General features: G+C 39.4%; 1 protein-coding gene across 1 annotated transcript; it reads left to right on the top strand.

Moving 5' to 3' along the window:
* The first annotated feature begins 262 nt into the window (after positions 1-262).
* Positions 263-26,945, top strand: LOC124986589 (zinc finger protein 354B-like). Its single transcript, XM_047555030.1, is given in 6 exon segments — positions 263-595; positions 1,396-1,484; positions 4,766-4,892; positions 5,720-5,815; positions 24,783-25,001; positions 25,004-26,945. Coding segments are annotated over 5 exon segments (1,830 nt in total). The 5' UTR covers positions 263-595; positions 1,396-1,451; the 3' UTR covers positions 26,359-26,945.

Genomic DNA, 26,945 nt, shown 5'->3' with positions numbered 1-26,945 from the left:
ACTACAAGACAATGCCCACATGGAACCTCCCTTCCCTTCTGGAAGATCTCTGTAACCACGGTCCTGAATCTCACGGAGGGTGTAAACAAACCCAAAAGCGTTTGGGGAAGCTCTGCTGGGGTCTGGGCACCCCACCGCAGGGCCCATCAGCAAAGGCAAACAGAAAACTACACTTCCCAGAATCCTCAGGTGGACTACATTTCCCAGAGGCGTTAGCGGCCGTCCCTTACCACCCCGGCCCGCCCTCCTGGACCTTCGGGGCCGCAGAGTGTCTGCGACCGGGTTCCCGGCTGTAGAGCCGAGGTCGCTCTACAGCTCTGGGTCCGGACGCCAGGCTGCTGGCAGGCGGGTCGGTTCCGGAGCCTCCCGCCTACGGAGCGCGGCCTGGCGAGGCATCGCCCCAGCAGCCCCGAGCCTGGGGAGGTGAGCGGCAAGGGCGGCGGGAGGCGGACCCGGGCCTCGGGAGGATGCGGCGCCCTGGAGTGGGGAACAGGCCTGCGAGGTGCGCGGAGAAGCCATTGTGGGCCGGGCGACACCCCGGCGCCTATTGCCTGCCTCCACCAGCCGTCCTGTGACGTCGCCCCAGGCGTGTCAGGTGGGGCACTTGGCCCAGGTTTGCAGCTGTCCCACCTCCTGCTTCCCCAGGTCTGTCCACAGCGCGTTCCCTGCCCTGCCCTGCCCGTCGTTTGGGTTCGCTGCCGGCTTCGGTGAACTCGTGAGAAAATGCGCTTAGTCCCGATGGCCTCAGCCCTGTGCGGTGATAGGCGTTGTGACCTGCTTAACCCAGGAGCGCGGTGCTCGACTCCCTATTGGCACAGCCAGGACTAGTATCCAGGTCTTTGGTTTCAATGCCCACTTCCCGCCCCTCTCCATAGGAAAGTCACAGTTTTCCTTTTTCGGCAACAGTTTTCTCTAAAACTGTAAGCAAAGAAACTGGAAAAAGCTTGAGGTGAAGGGAAATTGCGCAGGGGGCGCCACTGATATGAGAGCGAATGCTCAGGGCTCGGAATCCTGGTCCCTTCCTCACTGGCTGTAGGAACTGGAGCAGTTGGCCCCACTGTGTTCTTAGTCTTCTGATCCATAAAATGGAGTGCTGGCAATGCTACCTGGTGATGTGGGACTAAATAATGTAAGGCTATTGGTGCCTGGCACTTGGTGAGGCTCAGTGAGTCCCTGCTGTGATGGAGACCAGTTCCCCTTCTCCCAAGTCTTGCTTCTGAAAATTCTCAGAGCCATGAAGAATCAAGCCCTGGATCAGGACACCAGCCCATGTCTCTGATCCTGTCCACTCCCAGCTCCTCCGACATTCCTCTAAAGGCACGTGGAGTCAGAACTGTTGATTCTGAGGGGTGCAAAGCTGAAGGTCTTCCTCATGGTAACTTTTTCTTCTCTTAGATCTACCTTCTGGAGACAGCACCCATCTTGGCAGGGGAAGAGCCCCTAAAGAGAACATGGCTCCTGAGCAAAGGGAATCAAGGTCTCAGGTGAGGTCATTGCCTTATCAGTTCTTAGTGGATGGATTTTCTTGTTGGTTGGTTGTTTTTTAATCCCTCTCAACTGAAGTTCTGTAGCCAATACAAACTTCACTAGGATTTGGAGTCCAAGTCCTTTGAATTTAGGGGAGCTGGGCACCTTTACGGGTGATAGATTTCTGTAGGGAATACTCCCCACACCCATATGAACACATGTCCAGTGCTCATTTTTTTCTTGATTCTTTTGTTCACTCATCTCAGTCTGCTGAGTGATCACTAATTTGACTGGTAAGATGCCATGTAACTTTATATCACTAGGGACAGAGTAAACATGCACAGCTTGATAAAATTCCTCTCTGGCCCTAAATGCTTCACTCATCCTTGTCTTCCTCCCTACCCTTAGCAAAATATTTTTCTTTTTCTATTCAACCCTGAGCATCTTCTTGATACTTCCCCCAGGCTTCTCCAGCCCATAGTTTTAAATTTTTTCTCCCTCTGTACTCTGAAGATCAAGTGCTTTACCTCTACCCTTCTGAAAACTGATCTCAACTTACCATTTTCAGCCCTGTGTTGGGGGTATGGAGGAAGCACCCCATCCAGGTGACATGATCTTTGAACAAAGGATAGCTGTGTTGCAGGGGACACGGGAGGAGGGATCTCTTTCTCTGAGGGCAAAGAGGAGACTCCTCAGGAAGCGCAAGGAGGGTCTGTGAGTTTTTGATGGTGGAGAAATAGAGCATGCAGTAGTTAGAAAGTGGGACTTTCAAGTCAGATAGCCAGATTTTAACTGTTGTTACTGTTGGTGGGCCTTGGGCAAAAATAATTCCACCTCTCAGTGCCTCAGTTTCCTCACCAATAAAATAAATAACAACCATGCCTTCCTCCTTGTGTAGGTGAGAGGAAGACATGAGTTAGTGCATAGAAAGTGTTTAGATCAGGGTGGAGCACATGGTAACAGCTCATTGTGTGTGGTTATTGTGGTAGCTGAATGATACTATGTTAATAAAAATGTTAATGTTAATAGCTAGAAAGGGCTATACAGTGTTTCCAGGAACCAGAAAATACTGCCCTTTCTCTGCTCATCATCATCTGTCTCTAATACTTGATGTTTATTGAGTGTCCGGCATGTTTACATTTGTTATTGTTTTCACAACAGCACAACAGTTAGTGTCCCCGTTTTACATACATATGAGGAAACCAAGGTTCACAAACCCAAGTTTGTGACACAATCCATGCTCGGACCATCTAGCTTCTAGTACATCTTTCAGAACATGGACAGACCCAGGCATATATTACCAGGGCACTTTAGTAATATGGATTATCTTTGGACCAAAAAGCATCATGGGATTTGATTTTTTCAGGCAACAACCAGTACCTGCCATTGTGTATTTGAGCTGTTTTGTATTCTTTAAGCCTTTCCTAGTCCATTCCCCCAGAGCCAGGTTACTCTCCTGCCCAGAACCTACTCTGTCCCCATGTGTGAGTGAATCTCCTACCACATCTCATTCCTGCCTGCTGCCCATGTGTCAGTACCACACAGTTTGATGTGTAAAAGATCAAAGAGAGTGCTGGGTTCACAGTTGGAAACTTTAGTTATGGTTTGCTGCTGCCACCAGGAAAGCATGTGACCTGGGGTTTGAGCTGCCCTGAATCTTATTCTCCTTGTTTCTAAAGTGGACATTGAACTAGGAGATGGCATATGGTCCTGCTACCCTGCTACACAGCTTTTTGTTTTCATCATGCATTATTTCATGCATTTTTCTTGTTTGCTAATTGTATTATTAAATTCTTTGAGGGCAAAGATTCTGTATTGTATTCCTTCCATATATCATTAAATTATCTTTTTATTATATGTGCATTGCGTGCTCATCAGAAAAAGCTCAGAGAATAAATATGTATATGAGCAGAAAAATTCAGTTTCTTATGTTATAATCTCACCACACTATTCTGATACCAGGAGTGTGGTAGTTTTTCATCACTCACCAAGTAAGGAGTGCTGCAGTGGTGGACCCCAACTGAGCATCCTCTAATTCAGTGTGATTCTGACATTGTCTACCTGGAGGTAGTATTAGATCCCACGGGTTGAGGGCTCAGTCCCACAAAACGATCTTCTACTTCAGATCCAAGTTGCAAGTCTAGGCCTCCAGTACTGGCTACAAATTGGGGTTCCCATGACCCCTTCTTTGACTTGATTAATTTACTTGATCAGCTCACAGAACTCAGGGAAACACATTTACCAGTTTACTATAAAAAGTATTACAAAGGATTACAGATGAAAACGTACATAGTGTAAGGTATGGGACAGAGATATAGAGCTTCCACACCCTCTCTGGGTGTGCCAGTCTCCAAGAACCTCCATATGTTCAGCTTTCAGATTCTGAATTCTGCCATTTTGTTTTTTTTTGCAGACTACTTTGTGTAGGCGCATTGATAAATCATTGACCCACTTAATCTTCAGCCCCTATCCTGATGCTATCCAGAGCCTCCAGCCATGGTCAACTTGTCACTGCAACTAGGAGCAGGACTAGAGATGGGTCAGGTGGAAGTTGTGTACTTCACAGTGTTTTTTCTAGGGCTTGCACTTTGCCCTCCTATTATGTTACTCTGTGGGCAAGAACATGGGACATGGGACAAGGGCCAAGGGCAGACTTATCCTCTCTGTACTTTGTTTTTTTCTTGTGTTTAGTGAGGACAACGGTAGTTCCTTCTTCATAGGATTGTGGTGAACATCAAATAGATTATACACAGAAGATTAACATAAAGCTCTCAGAGCAGTTCTTGGCCCATAGAAATCATTTAATATCTGGTAGTTATATTAATTTTCATAATTGCTAGCCTTGAGCTTAAGACAACAGACACTACCTTATTTTACCTAGTGTGTATTAGCATTTAGGTTATTTCCACCATGATAAATATCCTTATGCTTGCAATTTTGTGCACTCTTCTTTATAGTACAAATATGGTAATTGATGCATTAAGAAGATATACATTTCTAAGCTTTTTAATAGGTATTATCAAATCTTCATCAGAAGGATTATTCTCATTAGCACTTTCACTGATTATACTAATCCTTCTATATACCTCTCATAGTAGTTAACGCAAGACCAGGTTCCTACTTCCTGCTGCTCTGTTTTTGTCACTGGATGAATATTCATTAAACGAATGAATGCCCTCTTGAGAACCTTGAATAGTATCAGCAGAATTTCATGGTAGCCTGTTTACCTTCATTTCCACCATTTACACGCTGTGTGAAGGCTGGTCCTGGGTGAACTTGAGTGGCTTGTTCTTAACAGGTATCAGTAACATTTGAGGATGTGGCTGTGCTCTTTACTCGGGATGAGTGGAGAAAGCTGGATCCTTCTCAGAGAAGCTTGTATCGGGAGGTGATGTTGGAGAACTATAGTAACCTGACCTCACTGGGTAAGGAAATGCCCTGTGGACACAGTTCAGAAATGGGGAGATCTCAGCACTTGATTCCCTGAATAAAAGCTGGGAGTCATCAAAAAAGTTTAGCTGAATTTTGCCTTAGGATTATTCAAATCTGATCTCCATAAATATTGAAACCCAGGAGTGAAGGGGGTTGGTGTTGATTATCCACCTCCATCAATACAGTTTCACATTAGAAATTCCTTCACAGTTGAGGCAACATTTTCCTATGGGTTTTTTAATTTATTTTTTATTGTAAATGGACACAGTACCTTTATTTTATTTATTCATTTTTTTATGTTTTATCAAACTGTCACATGTGCTAGGCAAGTGCACCCCAGCCCTTTCCTGTGATTTTTGTGTGGTCTGCTCATCCCTGAGGAGAGGCAAATCTCAGCCTTCCTCACTAAACTACCACTTCCCCTTCCTGCTTCTCTTTTCCAGCTAGATAAACACTATTAACACTATCTCTGAAAAGAGATCAGACAGTGTTTTGTTTTGTTTTTTACTTTAAACAAGGTACTTGGTACATAATCTTTCCCATAGATACTTGCTTATAAGTTTTAATTCAGTCCATATATCTAACATTTTCTATAGAAAGCTGAATCTTCCTGTTTATCATATTTCCCTTACATACAATGAATTTTACCAAAATCTTGTTCTATAAATCACTTGCTTTTTACTTAACACATCTTTAACATCTTTGGGGTATATCCTAAGCATCCCACAGAAGATCTTTGTATCATTCTCAGATGTGGTCAAAATATGACCAAGACTTTTTACTTATGTGTGTACTTACTTTTTATTTTGTCTGTGAGCAGGACCCCCATTTACCAAACCAAAGGTGATCTCCCTGTTGCAGCAAGGAGAAGATCCCTGGAAGTTAGAGAAAGAAAGTCCTGGAGACTCCTCTCTCGGTAAGTGGGCAGATTCAGGCACCCAGGAATCTCTATAGGCTGGTTAAGAAGAGGGTACAGCTTGGAGTGTTGGTTGGGAAACTTCCTTTAGCAATCTCAGTCCTCAAGAATTGATGGGGAAGAAAATGGCCTTACAACATGGAATCCAAAAAGAAGCTCCCCTTCTAACAGCAGTTAGGGTAACTTCTTCAGCACAGGAAATGAATAAGAGTATCAATGGTCAGACTTTATTCAAACACAGGAACCACACATGGAGGCATATTAATGAGCATTATCAAGGCCTATTTCAGTTGTAAAAGACCTTGAGGCTCCCCTGTGGGAACACTTCCAGCCAACTCCTTTGTCCCAAAGGTAGCAAACCTGAGGGTGGGGGTGAATCCAAATGGAAGTTAGAGGAAGAAGATGGGGGTCAACCCAGATGGAAAGGAAGACAAGAGCCTTGATACTCTGTCAAGGCCTATTTTACATACATTGTGCTCCATTCTCTTGACCAGAACCATATATAAACTTCTAAACTGGCACACCAATATGGGTTTTTCTGCTATTGGTATTTCCCCCATGGCAGGACTCTTCTTGCTTAACTAAATCCTGCTCTATTTACTCTTTTTTTTTTTTTTTTTTTTTTTTTTACTTTTTTTTTATTGTAAACAAATGGGATACATCTTGTTTCTCTGTTTGTACATGAAGTAGAGGCATACCATTTGTGTAATCATACATTTACATAGGGTAATAGTTTTCAACTCATTCTATTATTTTTTCCCTTCCCCCCCACTCTTCCCACCCCTCTTTTCCCTCTATACAGTCCCTCCTTCCTCCATTCTTGCCCCCCTCCTACCCCCCATTATGTGTCATCATCCGCTTATCAGCGAGATCATTTGTCCTTTGGTTTTTTGAGATTGGCTTATCTCACTTAGCATGATATTCTCCGATTTCATCCATTTGCCTGCAAATGCCATAATTTTATTATACTTTAAGACTGAGTAATATTCCATTTTATATATATTTATATACCACAGTTTCTTTATCCATTTGTCAACTGAGGGGCATCTACGTTGGTTACACAATCTGGCTATTGTGAATTGAGCAGCTATGAACATTTATGTGGCTATATCTCTGTAGTATGCTGATTTTAAGTCCTTTGGGTATAGGCCAAGGAGTGGGATAGCTGGGTCAAATGGTGGGTTCATTCCAAGTTTTCTAAGGAGTCTCCACACTGCTTTCCAGAGTGGCTGCACTAATTTGCAGCCCCACCAGCAATGTATAAGTGTACCTTTTTCCCCACATCCTCACCAACACCTATTGTTGCTTGTATTCTTGATAATCGCCATTCAAATTGGGGTGAGATGGAATCTTAGGGTGGTTTTGATTTGCATTTCTCTTATTACTAGAGATGTTGAACATTTTTCCATATGTTTGTTGATTGCTTATAGATCTTCTTCTGTGAAGTGTCTATTCATTTCCTTAGCCCATTTGTCGATTGGATTATTTGCATTCTTGGTGTAGAGTTTTTTGAGTTCTTTATAGATTCTGGAGATTAGTGCTCTATCTGAAGTATGATTGGCAAAGATTTTCTCACACTCTGTAGGCTCTTTCTTCGCATTCCTGATAGTTCCTTTGCTGAGAGAAAACTTTTTAGTTTGAATCTATCCCAGTTATTGATTCTTGCTTTTATTTCTTGTGCTATGGGAGTCTTGTTGAGGAAGTCTGGTCCTAAGCCAACATGTTGAAGCTCTGGACCTACTTTTTCTTCTATAAGATGCAAGGTCTCTGGTCTGATTCCGAGGTCCTTAATCCATTTTGAGTTTAGTTTCGTGCATGTGAGAAATATGGGTTTAGTTTCATTCTGTTGCATATGGATTTCCAATTCTCCCAGCACCATTTGTTGAAGAGGCTATCTTTTCTCCATTGCATATTTTTGGCCCCTTTGTCTAGTATGAGAAAATTGTATTTATTTGGGTTTGTGTCCGTGTCCTCTATTCTGTACCATTGATCCACCTTTCTATTTTGGTACCAATACCATGCCATTTTTGTTACTATTGCTTTGTAGTAGAGTTGAAGATCTGGTATTGCGATACCCCCTGCTTCACTCTTTCTGCCAAGGATTGCTTTAGCTATTCTGGGTTTTTTATTCTTCCAGATGAATTTCATAATTTCTTGCTCTATTTCTGTAAGGTACATCATTGGGATTTTAATTGGAATTGCATTGAATCTGTATAGCACTTTTGGTAGTATGGCCATTTTGACAATATTAATTCTGCCTATCCAAGAACATGGGAGATCTTTCCATCTTCTAAGGTTTTCTTTAATTTCTTTCTTTAGTGTTCCGTTTAGTGTTTCTTTAGTGTTCTCATTGTAGAGGTCTTTCATCTCTTTCGTTAGATTGATTCCCAAGTATTTTATTTTTTTCAAGGCTATTGTGAATGAGGTAGTTTTCCTAACTTCTCTTTCTGAGGATTCATCACTTATGAATAAAAAAGCATGAGATTTATGAGCATTGATTTTATATCCTGCTACTTTACGGAATTCACTTACGAGTTCTAAAAGTTTTCTGGTCAAATTTCCTGGTTCCTCTAAATATATAATCATGTCATCAGCATATAAGGATAGTTTGAGTTCCTTTCCTATTCGTATTCCTTTAATTTCTTTGGTCTGTCTAATTGCTCTGGCTAAAGTTTCAAGGACAATGTTGAATAGAAGTGGTAAAAGAGGACATCCCTGTCTTGTTCCCGTTTTTAAAGGGAATGGTTTCAGTTTTTCTCCATTAAGAATGATGTTGACACCTTTGTCTAGTATTAGAAAATTGTATTTATTTGGGTTTGTGTCCATGTCCTCTATTCTGTACCATTGATCTACCTGTCTATTTTGGTACCAATACCGTGCCATTTTTGTTACTATTGCTTTGTAGTATAGTTGAAGTTCTGGTATTGCGATACCCACTGTTTCATTCTTGCTGCTAAGGATTGCTTTAACTATTGTGGGTTTCTTATCCTTGCAGATGAATGTCAAGATTGCTTGCTCTATTTCTGTAAGGTACATCATTGTGATTTTAATTGGAATTGCATTGAATCTGTATAGTGCTTTTGGTAGTATGGCCATCTTGACAATATTAATTCTGCCTCTCCAAGAACATGGAAGATCTTTCCATCTTCTAAGGTCTTCCTCAATTTCTTTCTTCAATGTTTTGTAGTTTTCATTGTAGAGATCTTTTACCTCTTTGGTTAGATTGATTTCCAAGTATTTGATTTTTTTTGAGGCTATTGCAAATGGAGTTGTTTTCCTCATTTCCCTTTTAGATGTTTCATCGCTTGCGTATAAAAATGCTTTAGATTTATGCATGTTGATTTTATAGCCTGTTTTGCTGAATTCATTGATGAGGTCTAGAAGTTTTCTGGAGGAGTTTTTTGGATCCACTAAATATAGAATCCTGTCATTAGCAAATAGTGACAGCTTAAGTTCCTCTTTTCCTATTTGTATCCCTTTAATTTCTTTAGTCTGCCTAATTGCTTTGGCTAGAGTTTCAAGGACAATGTTGAATAGAAGTGGTGAAAGAGGACATCCCTGTCTTGTTCCCATTTTTAAAGGGAATGGTTTCAGTTTTTCTCCTTTAAGAATGATGTTGGCTATGGGCTTAGCATAAATAGCCTTTACAATGTTCAGGTATGTTCCTACTGTCCCTATTTTTTCTAGTGTTTTGAGCATAAATGGGTGTTGTATTTTGTCGAATGCTTTTTCTGCGTCAATTGAAATAACCATATGTCTATTGACATGATGGATTACGTTTATTGATTTACGGATGTTAAACCATCCTTGCATTCCAGGGATGAACCCACTTGATCATGGTGCACAATTTTCCTAATATGTTTTTGGATACAGTTTGCCAATATTTTGTTAAGGATCTTTGCATCTATATTCATCAAGGATATTGGTCTAAAATCTTCTTTCCTTGATGTGTCTTTGCCTGATTTGTGTATGAGGGTGATATTAGCTTCATAGAATGTGTTTGGTAGGGTTCCCTCCTTTTCTATTTCCTGGAATACTTTGAGAAGTATTGGAATGAGTTCTTCTTTGAAGGTTTTGTAGAACTCAGCTGAGAATCCGTCTGGTCCTGGGCTTTTCTTGGATGGTAGGTTTTTAATGGCTTCTTCTATATCATTGCTTGATATTGATCTGTTTAAATTGTGTATGTCCTCCTGGTTCAGTTTGGGAGGAGCATATCTAGAAATTTGTCAATGTCTTCGGTAGTTTCTATTTTGTTGGAATACAGATTTTCAAAGTAACTTCTCATTATGTTATGTATCTCAGTGGTGTCTGTTGTGATATTTCCTTTTTCATCATGAATTTTAGTAATTTGTTTTCTCTCCTTCTCTTTGTTAGTGTGGCTAAGGGTTGTCTATTTTGTTTACTTTTTCAAAGAAGCAACTTTTTGTTTTGTCAATTTTTTGAATTGTTTCTTTTGTTTCAATTTCATTGATTTCAGCTCTGATTTTAATTATTTCCTGTCTTCTACTACTTTTGCTGTTATTCTGTTCTTTTTCTAGGACTTTGAGCTGTAATGTTATGTCATTTAGTTGTTGACTTTTCATTCTTTTCTGAATGCGCTCCATGCAATGAATTTTCCTCTTAGTACTGCTTTCATAGTGTCCCAGAGATTTTGATATGTTGTATCGTCGTTCTCATTGACCTCTAAGAATTTTTTTATCTCCTCCCTGATGTTTTCTGTTATCCATGTTTCATTCAATAGCATATTATTTAGCCTCTAGGTGTTGGAGTAATTTCTATTTTTTATTTTGTCATTGATTTCTACTCTCAGTCCATTATGATCTGATAGAACACAAGGCAGTATCTCTATTTTTTTTCATTTCCTAAGGGCTGCTTTCTGGCATAACATATGGTCTATTTTCGAGAAGGTTCCATGTGCTGCTGAGAAGAAAGTGAATCCGCCCGTTGATGGATGGAATATTCTATATATGTCTATTAAGTCTAGGTTATTGATTGTGTTATTGAGTTCTATGGTTTCTTTGGTTGGTTTTTGTTTGGAAGATCTATCTAGTGGTGACAGCGGTGTGTTAAAGTCACCCAGAATTATTGTGTTGTGGTCCATTTGATTCCTGAAATTGAGAAGGATTTGTTTGATGTACAGGGATGCACCATTGTTTGGGGCATGAATATTTACTATTGTTATGTCTTCCTGATTTATGGTTCCCTTAAGCAGTATGAAATGTCCTTCTTTATCCCTTCTGACTAATGTTGGCTTGAAGTCCACTTTATCTGATATAAGGATGGAAACCCCCGCTTTTTTACTGAGTCCACGTGCATGGTAGGTTTTTTCCCATCCTTTCACCTTTAGTCTGTGGATGTCTTTTTCTATGAGATGAGTGTCTTGCAGGCAGCATATTGTTGGGTCTTTCTTTTTAATCCATTCTGCCAGTCTGTGTCTTTTGATTGATGAGTTTAGGCCATTAATGTTCAGGGGTATTATTGAGGTACCATTTGTATTCCCAGTCATTTGGGCTTATTTTTGGTTTTTAATTTGGCTTGGTTTCTCCTTTGAGTGGTTTTTCTCTAAGGTAGTTCCTCCCTTTGCTGACCTACATTGTTGTTTTTCATTTCCTCCTCATGAAATATTTTGTTGAGAACATTCTGTAGTGCAGGCTTTCTATTTGTAAATTCTTTTAATTTTGTTTATCATGGAAGGATTTTATTTCGTCTTCATATCTGAAGTTTAGTTTTGCTGGGTATAGGATTCTTGGTTGGTGTTTGGTGTGGTTGCAGAATCCTGGAGGCCAGGTGCAATCAGTCGGTCTGGGGTCCCGGTGATAGGGCACAGTCATTTGATCTGGGGGCCCTGACATCAGGGAGCAGTCAGTCGATGTGAGGGCCCCAGAGGCAATGAGTGATTGGTTGGGCTGAGGGATCCTGCAGACGGGGCTCAGTCAGTCTGGCCAGGGGTCCTACGGGGTCTGGCTGTTGTCTCAAAATGGCGGCAGCCACGTGTAATCAAACCTGCAGGTACTGTAACAGTGAACTTCCAGGCAACAGCAGGCAGCTGGTGCTCCACTGGCGGTCAGCGATCAGTTTGCTGACCGTTGTCGGATGATCAGGAGGTGAACCTCGTGCATTGGGTGATAGATAGGTATAAGGCAGGCAATGGACAGGCGAGAGGCAGGCAAATGGCGGATGATAGGTGCCTGACAGTGAACAATCTGCACTCAAAAAAGGCGTTGATATGCTGGCAAACTGCAGGTGATCACAGCAGACAAATGGGGTAAACAGCAGGAGATCGATAAGCAGCAAAAACTGCCTCACCAAGAAACAGATATCCTCTGCTTGAAACCAGAGTTACGAAGCGACAAGGAATGCAGCCTCCCTCTAGTCCGCCATCTTGGATCTCCCAACTATTTATTTTGTCAATTTTTTCAATTATTCTTTTGTGTCAATTTCATTGATTTCAGCTCTGATTTTCACTATTTCTTTTCTTCTACTACTTTTGGTGTTGCTCTGTTCTTTTTCTAGGGCTTTGAGCTGTAGTGTTAGGTTGTTTATTTTTTTCTTCTTTTATTGAATGTGCTCCATAAAATAAATTTTCCTCTAAGTACTGCTTTCATAGTGTCCCAGCGATTCTTTTTGTTCTCATTTACCTCTTAAGAATTTTTTTATTTCCCTCCTGATGTCTTCTGTTATCCATTCATCATACAATAGCATATTATTTGATCTCTAGGTGTTGGAGTAGTTTCTGTTTTTTATTCTGTCATTTACTTCTAATTTCAGTCCATTATGATCTGATAGAATACAAGGTAGTATCTCTGTCTTCTTATATTTGCTAACACTAGCTTTGTGGCATAGAATATGGTCTATTTTAGAGAAGGATCCAGATGCTGCTGAGAAGAAAGTGTATTTGCTCTTTGTTGTATGGTATATTCTATATATGTCCGTTAAGTCTAAATTATTGATTGTGTTATTGAGATCTATGGTTTCTTTGGTTGGTTTTTGTTTGGAAGATCTGTCCAGTGGTGAGAGAAGTGTGTTAAAATCACCTAGTATTATTGTGTTGTGGTCTATTTGATTTCTGGAATTGAGAAGGATTTGTTTGACGTACATGGATGAGCCACTGTTTGGGGCGTTAGATATTTATGATTGTTATGTCTTGCTAATTTATGCTTCCCTTAAGCAGTGTGAAATGTCCTTCTTTATCCCTTCTGACTAACTTTGGCTTGAAGTCCACCTTATCTGATATGAGGATGGATACTCTGGCTTTTTTGCTGTGTCCATGTGCATGGTATGTTTTTTCCCATCCTTTCACCTTTAGTCTGTGGGTATCTCTTTCTATGAGGTGAGTCTCTTGCAGGCAACATATTGTTGGATCTTTCTTTTTAATCCAATCTGCTAGCCTATGCCTTTTGATTGACATTAACATTCAGGGTTATTATTGAGATATGATTTGTATTCCCGGTCATTTGACTCTTTTTTTTTTTTTTTTTTTTTTTTTGACACGACTTGATTTCTCTTTTATTTGGCTATTCCTTTAGGGTAAGTTGCTCCCTTTGCTGATTTACATCATTGTATTTCATCTCTTCCTCATGGAATATTTTGCTGAGAATATTCTGTAGTGCCGACTTTCTTTTTGTAAATTCTTTTAGCTTTTGTTTATCATGGAAAGATTTAATTTCATTGTCAAATCTGAAGGTAAGTTTTGCTGGGTACAAGATTCTTGGTTGGCATTCGTTTTCTTTCAGAGCTTGAAAAATGTTCCAGGCCCTTCTAGCTTTTAGGGTCTGGGTTGAAAGATCTGCTAATATTCGTATTAGTGTCCCCCTGAAAGTAATTTGATTCTTTTCTCTCGCAGCCTTTAAAATTCTGTCTTTATTTTGTATGTTGGATATTTTCATTATAATGTGCCTTGGTGTGGGTCTATTGTAATTTTGTATATTTGGAGTCCTATAAGCCTCTTGTACTTGATTTTCCATTTCATTCTTCAGATGTGAGAAATTTTCTGATATTATTTCATTGAATTGATTATTCATTCCTTTGGTTTGTTTCTCTAAGCCTTCCTCAAGCCCAATAATTCTTAAATTGGTCTTTTCATGATATCCCATAATTCTTGTAGATTCTATTTATGATTTCTTACCTTCTTCTCTGTTTGGTCAACTTTGTTTTCAAGATTGAATATTTTGTCTTCAATATCTGAGGTTCTGTCTTCCAGGTGTTCTATCCTATTGGTTATGCTTTCTATGGAGTTTTTAATTTGGTTTATTGTTTCCTTCATTTCAAGGATTTCTGACTGGTTTTTTTTTTCAGTATCTCTCTTTATTGACATTATCTTTTGCTTCCCGCATTTGCTCTTTTAACTTTTGAGTGGTGCAATCATTCAAAGCCTGCATTTGCTCTTTCATCTCATTTGCCTCTCTGATCATTTTAATTATGTACATTCTAAACTCCTTTCTGACATTTCTTCTGCCATGCTGTCATTGGATTTTATTGATGTAGCATCTAGGTTTGTTTGGGACATTTTCTTCCCTTGCTTTCTCGTATTGGTCAGGTATCTACCCCTCTAGTAGTGAAACTCTTTTGACTTATAGTGTCCCTGTAGATTTCCAATAACTTCAATAGCCTTCAGTAGCCTGAAGTCTTGGAGGAACTGGATAATGCAGTGATATACAAGGAAGCCGCCCCTCTAGGGGTGTTGGCCTTCAGGTGGGGTATATTTCCTGCTGGTGGGAAGAGGCACCTCCACTTGTTGACTGATGGTCAGTCAAAAGGGGGACTAAACTGCGGGCTGGGGCATGGCTGGTCTGGGCCTGTGTCTCTGGTTCTACCGCCCTGTTGGAAAAGCCTTGCCTGGCGGGGAAAACTCACCCGGTGGGGACGTCTCACTGGGCAGCTCTCCCCGAGAAGTTCCCTTCAGTCCAGAACTACCACCTGGGCTGGGCAGCCCTCCTCTGCGAAGTTCCTGCGGGTCTGGACCTACCTCCTGGGCCAGGGAGCCCTCCTCTTCGACATTTCCTGGGGCACGGAACTACCACCTTGTCTGGGGTCCTGGCCCTGCGAGGGACTCTCTCTCTGAGCGGCCCTCCTCTACGACATTTCCTGGGGACTGGACCTACTGCCCAGGCCTGGGACCCTTGCTCTGCGCCAAAGCCTCCTGCTGGGCGATCCTCCTCTACAATGCTCCCGGTTGTCTGGATTCACAGCTCCAGCAGGGGAGTCTCACTGGGCAACTCTACTCCACGAAGTTCACTGCATTCCGGGACTACTGACCCCTCCCGGGAGCCTAGCCCCATGGAAGAGACTCACCCGGCTGCTCTGAGTTAGTCCTGAGTCTCCCAATACCTCCTCTTCTTGATTCCTGAGTCCTGTCAGAGGGCCTCCGGTCTCTTGTAGATGTCTCAGGAAGGGAGCCACCCTTCCGATGATGATGGCCATGCCCTCAGGAATAATTCAAAATGCCTGCACCAGCCTCCAAAGAAGCTGGGGCGCCCCAGCTAGGGTGTGCTGAGTCAGCACAGAGGCAAGTGCAGTGTCCCTCTGCAGTAGAGGGGCAGGCAGGCAGGCTCAGCGATGGTGTCTGACCTCGATGTGGGGGTCAGGCAGGCCAGTTAGCTCCGCGATGATGTCCTACCTCGGCTTGGGCATCAGGCAGCCGGTTAGCTCCGCCTGATGGCATCTGACCTGGGCTTGGGGAACAGGCAGGTAGGTTAGCTCCACCCGATGACTTCCAAGGTCAGCTTGGGCGTCAGACCATCAGGGGGGCCGGCTAGCTCTGCCTGCTGGCGTCTAACCTCAGCTTGGGGGGTCAGGCAGGCTGGCTAGCTCCGCCCACTGGCGTCCTACCTCAGCTTGGGGAACAGGCAGGCCTCTATTTACTCTTAAAAAAAGAAGTGACTGGGGAAAGGAAAACCCAGGCTCCTAAGTGCAAGCTTCCTCTTGTAATTCTTCTTGTTATTTCTGATAAGGGCTTTCATGTATTCATTCAACTCCCCACTCCTCAGCTCTGTACAGCTGCCCTTGGTGGAAAACTGTTAGCACATTACTGAGTGGAAGAGGGTGGGCGACTAGAGTTGTTTCTGCTCCATTCCTCTTAAGGGATGGCCCTCCTTTCTTTCATCAAAGGTGTATGTCAGGGCTGGGGTTGTGGCTCAGTGGTAGAGCACTTGCCTGGCGTGTGTGAGGCACCAGGTTCAATTCTCAGCACCACATATAAATAAATGAATAAAATAAAGGTCTATCAACATCTAAAAAGATATTTAAAAAAAAAAAAAAAAAAGGAGTATGTCAGATGGGAGTCCTAGGGGACCTGATGTGAGTTCAGCCATGCTGTATCCCAAGCAAGGCTGCCATCTGCCTTGACTCTAGTAACCTCAGAATATCCCTTCCTGACAAGAGCTCACGCCCCAGGAGCACAGTTGAAGGACCTGGATGTTCTTGGAAGTACCTCAGATTATTAACTGTGGACCAGAACTAAAATCCTAACCCTTGAACAGCCAGTGACAAAAAAAACTCATGCTCCCAGAGCAGAACTCCCTAGAACCTCCAGTTACCACAAAATATACGAAATTACTTTCACTTCAGAACTATTCACAAAGAGGGAAAAATCAAAACAAACTTGAAGAAAAACAACATGCAACATCCCTGGGTTTGTAAGTTTTACATTGAGAGATGGAAGGACGTGGCTTGGAGGGTCTGTATCTCTCATTTGGCTCTCTTGGTTAAGAAATGAGCCCAAAGCATAAGCACTTGAAGTTGTACTTTTCTGGAATAGATATACTAAGAACAATGGGGTTAAACCAACTTGTCCATCTCTTAAGTTTGGTTCATACCCAAATGTGAAAATATTTTGTAACTTAAATTTTTTTAAATTCCAGAAATAATAATTAATTCCTTCCAATGATATCCTCTAACTGATATCCTCTATGAAGTTTGCTGGGGCAGCATCGCCATGAAGGAAGCAAATGTCCCAATTTCTTCAAGGCGTCACAGGGTTCAGTAGCAACCCCAGTAAAATAGCATATAATGGTTTTAAAGTGACTGTTCTTACAAGGCCAAAGAGAGTATGTGGTACTCAGCAGCCCTGTTTAATTTCTGTGAGTGTTGTTCCTGTCCCCCATCCTCCAACAAAGACCAGTAAACAGGCCCTGCACTTCCCTTCCTACCACCACATCTCCTTGTAGCTGCCAGAAGGATCTATTTAAAAAGAAAATCATGCTGTATTATTCCCATGCACAAAATCCCTAGTGGCTTCCACCAGAAGGAGCACAATCCATAGTCCTCATCACAGACGTCAGAGATCTTATTCTGGCCCCAGCTATCTCTTCACCTTTATCTCCTCTCACCCTGCCCTTCATTTGAGAGCCCTAACCATGCTGACTGCCACCTCAGGGCCTCTGCATTTTTTTCTCTTTTTGGAGACCATTCTTTCTGTTGACCCCAAGTCCAGATAACTTACTTCTTTGTGTTTGCAGGGGTTTCTCAAATAGTGCTTCTAAAACAACTCTCCATTTCTCCCCATTTTTATCCTCTTAGTATGCTTTGTTTTCCTTCTGCATGCTATTAATATTTTAGTATTATTAATGATCTTTTGCTTCCTTTGCATGATAGGCTACCTTATGCAGTGTTTTCCTGTTTCATTCCCTTTTCTGCAATACAACATCTGGGTGGCTGGCCAGGATCGGCTTCCACTTACACAGTGAATGCAGGAATGACTTACACTAGGTTACTGGTGACGGGACACCAATCTAGAAACAGTTGAGGGATAAAAGCAGCAGGTCTTGGATTATATATGGAAAATAGGTGAAATGAAGTTATCGGGGATTCTTGCTTGGTTTCTGGCTTTTTCTGGGATAGATAGTGATATCATTCAGGGAGTTGATACTATCTGGAAGGAGATCTAATTTGAAAGATGGAAATTTGTGCTTTTTGGGGGGGGTGACATTTTACTTTTTTTTTAAAAAGTGTTTATTTTGAGACAATTGATTTATATGCAGTTACAAGAAGTGGTGCAGAGGGATTCCATGTACTTTGTACCCAGTTCTAAAAACATAGTATAACATTGTATCACAACCAAGATATTGACAGTGATACCATGAAGAAATGAAGATACTGAAGAATTCCTCAGTCCCCACAAGGATTCCTCCTCATACCCTTTTTCAGACACACCTACTTCCTTCTTATTTATTGTCCCTATTCCCCATCTTCTCTCAACCTTAATCCCTAGTAACTATGTGTTCTCTATTTGTATAATTTTGTCCTTTCAAAACTGCTATATATGGCTGGGGATGTAACTCTGTGGTAGAGCACTTACCTAGCATGCGTGTGGCCCTAGGTTCAATCCCCAATACCACAAAAAAGAAAAAAAAAAGAAAAGAAAAGCTATATAATTGGGATAATGCAGTGTTTACAGCCTTTGGGGTTGGCTCCCCACACATGCACTTAGCATCATTCTCTGGAGATTCATCCATGTGATATGTGCATCAGTACTTTATTCCTTCTGATCACTGAGTAGAATATCATGGAATGGCTATGTCACAGTTTGTAGAACCATTCCCTTGTCAAAGGACATCCAGTTTGGGGCAGTTACTAATAAAGCTGCTATAAACATTCATGTACAAGTTTTTACACAAAAGTACATAAGTTTTTATTTTTTGTCCAAGAGTGCAATTGCTAGGTCATAATGGTAGTTGAATGTTTAGATTTTTGTTTTGTTTTGTTTTGTTTAATTTTTTTATTTTTACAGACTCCATTTTGATTCATTGTACACAAATGGGGTACGGCTTTTCATTTTTGTGGTTGTACACAATGTAGATTCACACCATTCATGTAATCATAAATATATGTAGGGTAATACTGTCTGTTTCATTCTACTGTCTTTCCATCCTCCCACCCCATTTTCCTCTACACCATCCAAAGTTCCTTCATTCTTTCCCCCCACCCCACCCCCACCCCCGCATTATATATCGTCATCCACTTACCAGAGGAAACATTCGGCCTTTGGGTTTTGGGGCTTGGCCTGTTTCACTTAGCATAATATTTTCCAGCTTTACCCATTTACCAGCAAATGTCATATTTTATTTTTATGACCAAGTAATATTCCATTGTGTATAGTTTTGAAAGACATGGTAAATTGTGTTGAGAATGGCTGTGCCATTTTATGTTCCACTAGCAACGTGTGAGTAATGCAGTTTTGCTGCATATTTGCTAACATTTTACCACATCATTACTTTTTATTTTAGCCATTTTGATGAGTATATGGTGAAATACATAGAGATTTTCATTTGTATGTTCTGAGTGTCTGTTGATGTTGAACTCAACGTATTTCCATGTGCTTATTTGCCATTTGTATATCTTCTTTGGTAAAATATCTGTTCATCTTTTTTGTCCATTTGTAATTAAGTTGTTTGGGGATTTTGTTTAATTGTTTTACTGTCAAGTTTGAGAATTCTTATTTTCCTAATAGTAGTAGGTTTTCAGTTGTGTAGTTTGCAAATATTTTCTTTAAGTCTGTAGTTTGCCTTTTCATCCTGTTAACTGGGCCTTTTGTAGAACAAAAGTGTTAATTTTGATGAGGTCAAATTTATCAGTGTTTCCTTTTATGGATTGTCCTTTTGTAAGATAATAAAAGATACGTACACACACGCATATGTGTGTATATATCAGTGTAAAAACTGCCTGTTCTTACATCTGAAAGATTTTCTTGTTTGTTTTTTCTTAAAAGTGTTAAAATTTTACATTTCACATTTATATTCATGACCCTTCCTAAGTTTTTAAAATTATTATTAAATGTGAGATTATGTTGAGGTTTTGTTTTGTTTTTTGTTTTTGTTTTTTGCTTTTTTTTTTTTTTTTTTTTTTTTTTTTTTTTTTTTTTTTTTTTTTGCTGTGTACATTCAATTGATCCAGCATTATTTGTTGAAGAAGCTATTTTTCCTCCACAGAATTTGTTAGTATCTTTGTCACAAAGCAGTTAGACATATTTGGTAGGATGTCTATTTCTGGGTTTTCTTTTCTATCTAGTTGATCTATATGTCTGTTCCTCTGCCAGCACCATACAGTGTTGATCACTGTAGCTGTATGTAGGCCTTCTTGTATATAGTGGTTACTCTCAGTATATTATTTTCCAAAATGGTTTTAGCTCTTCTAGTTTCTTTGCTTTCTTATACAAATTGTAGAATAATGTCTACAAAGAAAAAAAATTTTTTGCTTGGACTTTGGAAGGAATTACAGTAAGCCCATATATCCATTTGGGGGCATTTTAGATATTTATTATGGTGAATGTTCTAATCCATGCACATGGCATGTCTACTTCTTTAGCTTTTTAAATTTTTCATTGGTGTTTTGTAATTTTTATCATGTGAGTGCTACATGTGTTTTGTTAAATTCACTTGCAAGTGTTTTTGAGCAATTGTAAATGTTCATAGTTTTAATTTTAGTGCTCACTTGTTCATTGCTATTATGTAGAAATATAATTGATTTTTCTATGTTAATATTGTCCCTGCAACCTTCCTTGTAGGTAATGTATTATAGACTTCTTAGAATTTTTAACATAGTTACCTACAAGTAGGGACAGTTTCTTCCTTTCTGATATATACACACATATGCGTGTGTGTAGGTATCTTTTATTTTCTTGCCAATTACACTGAATAAGAATGGTAAAAGCAAGTCAGGACTAATGGCACATGCTTATAATCCCAGTAATTCAGGAGACTGAGGCAAGAGGATCACAAGTTTGAGGCCAGCCTGACCCTGTCTCAAATAAAAATAAAAATAGCTAGGGATGTAACTCTGTGGTAGAGTACCCTTAGGTTCAATCCCCAGTAACCCCTCCTCCCACACCCCCCCCCCCTGAAAAAAAAGTGGTAATAGCAGACATTCTTACCTTGCTCCCAATTTTAAGGGAAAGCATTCAGTGTTTCACCAGTAAGTATATTCGCTATCAGTGTTTACAGATATCCTTAATTTGAGAAACTTCTCTGTTCTCAATTTTGGGGATTTTATATGTTTATATCATAAATGCTGGTTGGATTTTGTCAATTTTTTGTTGTTGTTTTTGTTTTGTTTTGTTTTGTTTTGTTTTTTTGGGTCTGGAGATTGAACCCAGGGGTCCTTAACCACGGAGCTACATACCCAGCCATTTTTATACTTTATTTAGAGACAGGATCTCACTGAGTTGCTTAGGGTCTTGCAAAATTGCTGAGGCTGGCTTTGAACTCCCAATCCTCCTACCTCAGCCTCTGGGGCCACTGGGATTACAGGCATGCATCACCACACCTGGCTGGATTTTGTCAAATGTTTTTTATATATTAATTGAATAATGTTATTTTAACATTAATAGAATAATGTTATCTTGATTTTTTTGCTCATTAGTATTGTTGAATACTTTCATTTTTTTAAAAAATGTTGAATCAGCCTCACAACACTGGAATAAGCACACTTAGTCATGGTCTATAATTCTTTTTATATATTGCTGGGTTGTTTGCTAGTATTTTGTTAAGGATTTTTACATTTATATTCATAAGAGAAATGGTCTGTGGATGTTTTTTATTATACTGTAATAGTCATATCAGAGTAATGTTAACTTCATAAAGTGAATTAGGAAGTGTTCCCTGTGCTGATATATGTGCAACAGAGGATGTCACTGTGACAATGTATATTACATTGTAACGCTGCAACAATGTACATTGTTATAATTGTTACACTATAACAATGCAAATTCCAGATGTATAAAAATAGAATATTTAAGCCAGGTTCTGGGGCTTATGCCTATAATCCCAGTGGCTTGGGAGGCTGAGGCAGAAGGATCGCAAATTCAAAACCAGCCTCAGCAATTTAGTGAGGCCCTGAGCAACTCAGCAAGACCCAGTCTCTAAATAAAATACATTAAAGGGCTGGGGATGTGGTTCAATGTTAAGCACTCCTGGGTTCAATCCCCAATACTAAAATAATAATAATAATAATAATAATATCAATAACAACAATAATAGAATATTTTAAAATCAGACTTATCCCAGTTGTCCCTTAGTGAAGTTGGGTTGGTATATCAACACAATGAAATTTTATACAGCCATGAAAAAAGAAATGAGAGATAGAGCTTTGTAAACTCCCCTAGGGGAATCTGGATCCCTAGAATCTCCATCTCCAGAATATATTATGAAGGGGATAAATATATCATGAATGTTATGAAGGAGGAAATGCAGAACAGTGTGTATCACACCTTTATATAAGAAACAGGAATGATACACATCTCTAATTACAAGGTAAAGACAAAAAAAGAGGACAAAGATAAATATATTTTTTCTGAAGGCACCTTGTGTATAGTTTTTAAATTGGAAGTATGAAAATGTCTTATATGATTGTGAAATGATTAATAATAAAGAAATCCCCAAAATTGGAGAACAAAATGAGACATATGAACTTCATTGTGGGGTTCAAGTTAGTGGCTTAAACAAACAGAGAAGAATCACTTCAAGTGTCTTTAAAATACTGCAATTTAGCTCAATTTCATAGTGGAGTAATAACATAAAGACAAAAAGAATTGCCAACAAACGTTAACATGTTAAATTGTTCTTTTTTTTTTTTTTTTAACCAGGAATTGAACTCAGGGATACTCAACCACTGAGCCACATCCCCACCCCTATTTTGTATTTTATTTAGAGACAGGATCTAACTGCGTTGCTTAGCACCTTACCATTGCTGAGGCTCACTTTGAAATCATGATGCTCCTGCCTCAGCCTCCCTCCCGAGCCACTGGGATTACTGTGCCTACTGTGTTCGCTACTGTGCCTGGCTTAAATTGTTCTTAATAATCATATTTTTAGCAATAATAGTTATGGTTATTTTGAAATTATAATGTAGATTATAGGGAAAACAAATGAATAATTTAGTTCATATTAGAATCCCATTTTTAACACAAGACAAAAGAGATGCAAATAAAAATAAGATAGGTACAAGACCTATAATACTAAATTTGAATTGAAAATATCAGAAGGACTTTACTCCTATTGCAAGGAAGGATAGACACAAGGAGATAGTATAATGAATCCCCATGTGTCTATCACCTGTTTCAACAGTTATCAACTCATGGTCTTTTTTTTTTTTTTTTTTTTTTCATTGATACTAGTGGTTCTGTACTAGTGGCTCTTTTGTCATTTGCCAATGTCTTGAAAGACTTTTGCTTATGATAACCTGGGTGGGAGTGTTGTTTGAGGAAGGCACTACTGGATTCTAGTGGTAGATGCCATATATTCTGCTAAAAACCCTACAATATGCAGAGCAGCTCCTTGTAACAAAGAATGATCTGGTCCAGAATGTCAGCTGAGCTGAGAAATCCTTATCTTTAATTGCTGCCTTTATTCACATAGTTTTATAACAGTTTTTTCTATCCAGGAATAGGAGAGGTCATCCCATTTTTTTCAGGTTTACTTTAATGTCTTTCAAGATAGTTCTATTACTTGTATAACTTTTTAATATTTCTTGTAAATGTATTCCTCTAATTCCTTGTAAATGTAAATAGTCATTTTTTTTTTTTTTTTTTTTTTTTTTAGTATATCAATTTCACATGCTGCTGCTTCACTGAATAAGTTTTATCCATTGATTCTCTGGAATTTTTCAGGCTTAGTGCTATATCATCAACAACTGGAGGTAGTTTTACTTACCTTTTACTCATCCTTATGTCTCTTAATTGATTTCTTGTGTCTGGCTGTGTTGATTAATATTTCTAGTACAGCATTGAATAGTAGGGGAAATAACGGATGTTCTTACCTTGTTTTTCATTATATTGGAAATACCTCCAGTGTTTCTTTACTATGTAAGTTACTAGCTTTAGGGCTGAAGTGTGTGAACTTTACCACAATGTGGAAATATCCCTCCTTTTCCTGTTTCTTTGACTGTATTATCTGTAATGCAGGATTTCATTGAAGGCTTTCTTGGCACCTGTAGATATATAATAAGAGATATATATAATAAGATATATAATAAGATAATAATAAGAGTTGTGTATCATTTAATGATGTTTTGGTCAATGATGGACCACAACAGTGGTCCCATAAGATTATTTTAAAAAGTGGGAAATTTAATTAATTTCTTATCTAGTAACATCATAGCCATTGTACTTTTTTTTTTTTTTTTTTTTTTTGTGGCAGTATTGGGGTTTGAACCCAGGGAGGCTGCACCACTGAGCTGTATTCCCAGCCCTTTTTATTTAGTTATTTATTTTGAGACAGGGTCTTACTCAGATACTGAGGCTGTCCTTCAACTTGCAATCCTTCTGCCTTAACCTCCCAAGTCCTAGGAATGCAGACGTGTGCCTCCACTCCCAGGTTTGGATTATTATTTTACAGTGTGCTTTTAGTTGTGAAAATAGAAAAGTTTAAGTAGGCTGTGGTACCCTGGCAGCAACCTCATCATCTCATGTTTACCACATCAACAGGTCACATCAAGTGATTAACCTGTACCATCTAGGTTATTATTAAGAGACACATGATTCTGTTGTTATAAGGGCTACAGTAAAGGAAAGGCATAGATTGCTGAGGCTCAGAGTTGTGAAAAGGTGCAAAGAGCAGTTAACATTTGTACTTAATCGACTGCTCCAGAGGAGCTTGACATATAAGAAAGAGAGTCAAGACATTGAAGATTAGAAATAATTTCAGAAGTAAGGTAATGTACAGCTCCATCATAGGCTTTAGATACCAAACTACATTGCCCAGTTCATATGCCTCTTCTAGTCCCTTCCTCCATTCCCCTTTATCACTCTTAACACACATGCCCTGTGTAAACAAGCTTACACTTTGGCTTTTGTTTTTCTCTAGTACTTCTGCCACCATCCATTATTATTTTATGTGTCATTTTCCTATTTTTCCCTTTTGTTTGTGTCTTTTAGACATGTAGCAAACCCTTATTTAGATATCACTAACATTCCCTCTGTAAATCTAGTCTCAAACACATCAATTGTTGGCAACTTCTTTCTTTTCTTTTTTTTCAGGATGTAAGAACAGTCTTCAAACCACAAAGTCAACTCAAACTAAAGAGTACATATTTCAAGGGCTGAGGAGGAAAAGACTAAAAAGGGATGAACCCTGGGATGTCATATCAGAAAAACCCTATGTACCTGAAAATAGGTTAAAAAGACAGCAAGACAACAATGAAAGTTTAAAAATATTTTCAGTTACACATAAGAAAATCCTTACTGTAGACAGAAACCATAAAATTTTGAATTTGGCCAAAACTTCAGCCTGAAATCAGTCACGTTTAAAAAACAAAGGATTGCTAGAGAAAGAACACCCTTAAAATACGAAATACAAAGAAATAGTTTCAAACAGAATGCAAATTTACTTAACCAACCAAAAAGCAAGACAGCAGAGAAACGCTATAAGTGTAATACATGTGAAAAAGCTTTCATTCACAACTCATCCCTTCGTAAACATCTGAAAAATCACACTGGAGAGAAATTATTTAAATGTAAAGAATGTTTGAAAGCTTTCAGCCAAAGTTCTGGTCTTATTCAACATCAAAGAACTCATACTGGAGAGAAACCGTACATATGTAAAGAATGTGGGAAAGCCTTCAGTCATAGTGCATCCCTTTGTAAGCACCTAAGAACCCATACTGTGGAAAAATCCTATAGATGTAAAGAATGTGGTAAATCCTTTAGCAGAAGATCAGGCCTTTTTATGCATCAAAAAATTCATGCTCGAGAAAATCCCAATAGATATAATCCAGGTAGGAAGCCATCCACATCTCTCCCGGGGTGTCAGAGAATTCATCCCAGAAAGAAGTCCTATTTGTGTAGTGAATGTGGCAACACCTTTAAGTCTAGTTCATCTCTTCGTTATCATCAGAGAATTCACACTGGAGAGAAACCTTTCAAATGCAGTGAATGTGGGAGAGCCTTCAGTCAGAGTGCATCACTTATTCAACATGAACGAATTCACACCGGCGAAAAACCCTATAGATGTAATCAGTGTGGAAAAGGCTTCACTTCTATTTCACGACTCAACAGACATCGAATAATTCATACTGGAGAGAAATTATATAATTGTAATGAATGTGGCAAGGCCTTAAGTTCCCATTCAACACTTATCATTCATGAGAGAATTCACACTGGAGAGAAACCATGTAAATGTAAAGTGTGTGGGAAAGCCTTCAGGCAGAGTTCAGCTCTCATTCAGCATCAGAGAATGCATACCGGAGAAAGACCCTACAAATGCAATGAGTGTGGGAAAACATTCAGGTGTAACTCATCTCTTAGTAATCATCAGAGAATCCATACTGGAGAGAAACCCTATCAGTGTGGGGAATGTGGGATGTCATTTGGCCAAAGTGCAGCTCTTATTCAACATCAGAGGATTCATACAGGAGAAAAACCCTTTAAATGTAATACATGTGGGAAAACTTTTAGACAAAGCTCTTCACTTATTGCACATCAAAGAATTCATACTGGAGAGAAACCGTATGAGTGTAATGCATGTGGGAAACTCTTTAGCCAGAGGTCATCCCTTACAAATCATTATAAAATTCACATTGAAGAGGACTCCTTGAAAGCAGATATGCATGTGTAAAAGCCTTAAACCAAAGTTTCTCAGAGAATACATACTTGAGATTGATTTATTGAACATTAGGAATATGAAGAAACTGTTTTGATAGAGTCTTCATCCAAAATTAAATTCCAAGGATTAAACCTTGACTATGTAATAATTATAAGGAAATTTTTCATACCTGTCATTCACTTTTTTTTTCTTTTTAGCCATACTGGGGATTGAACCCAGGGGTGCTCTACTAGTGAGCTATATCTCCAGCCCTTTTTATTTTTAATTTTGAGACAAGGTCTCACTACATTGCCTAGTCTGGCCTTGAACTTGGCAATCTTCCTGCCTCAACCTCCCAGGTTGGTGAAATTACACGTGTATACCACTGAGCCTGTCTTGTCGTTGACTCTTTAAAATGTCCTCACAGACATTTCACAGTTGCAGACATAATAGTAGCCATTTATAAGATAAAAGGTGGGCTTTTTTTTAACCCTGTCTTTATCAACATAATACAAGATCTGCAACATGTAAATATGAAAAAAAAAATCTGGGTTCAGGGATGCTGAAATTCTCACTAGAAAGGCAACTGTATAAACTACTAGCATATTTATTACAACTAA

Source organism: Sciurus carolinensis, chromosome 6 (assembly GCF_902686445.1).
Source record: "Sciurus carolinensis chromosome 6, mSciCar1.2, whole genome shotgun sequence".
NCBI classification, from domain to species: Eukaryota; Metazoa; Chordata; class Mammalia; order Rodentia; family Sciuridae; genus Sciurus; species Sciurus carolinensis.
Note: the sequence above shows the minus strand (reverse complement) of the source record. Positions and strands in the feature narration are given on the sequence as shown.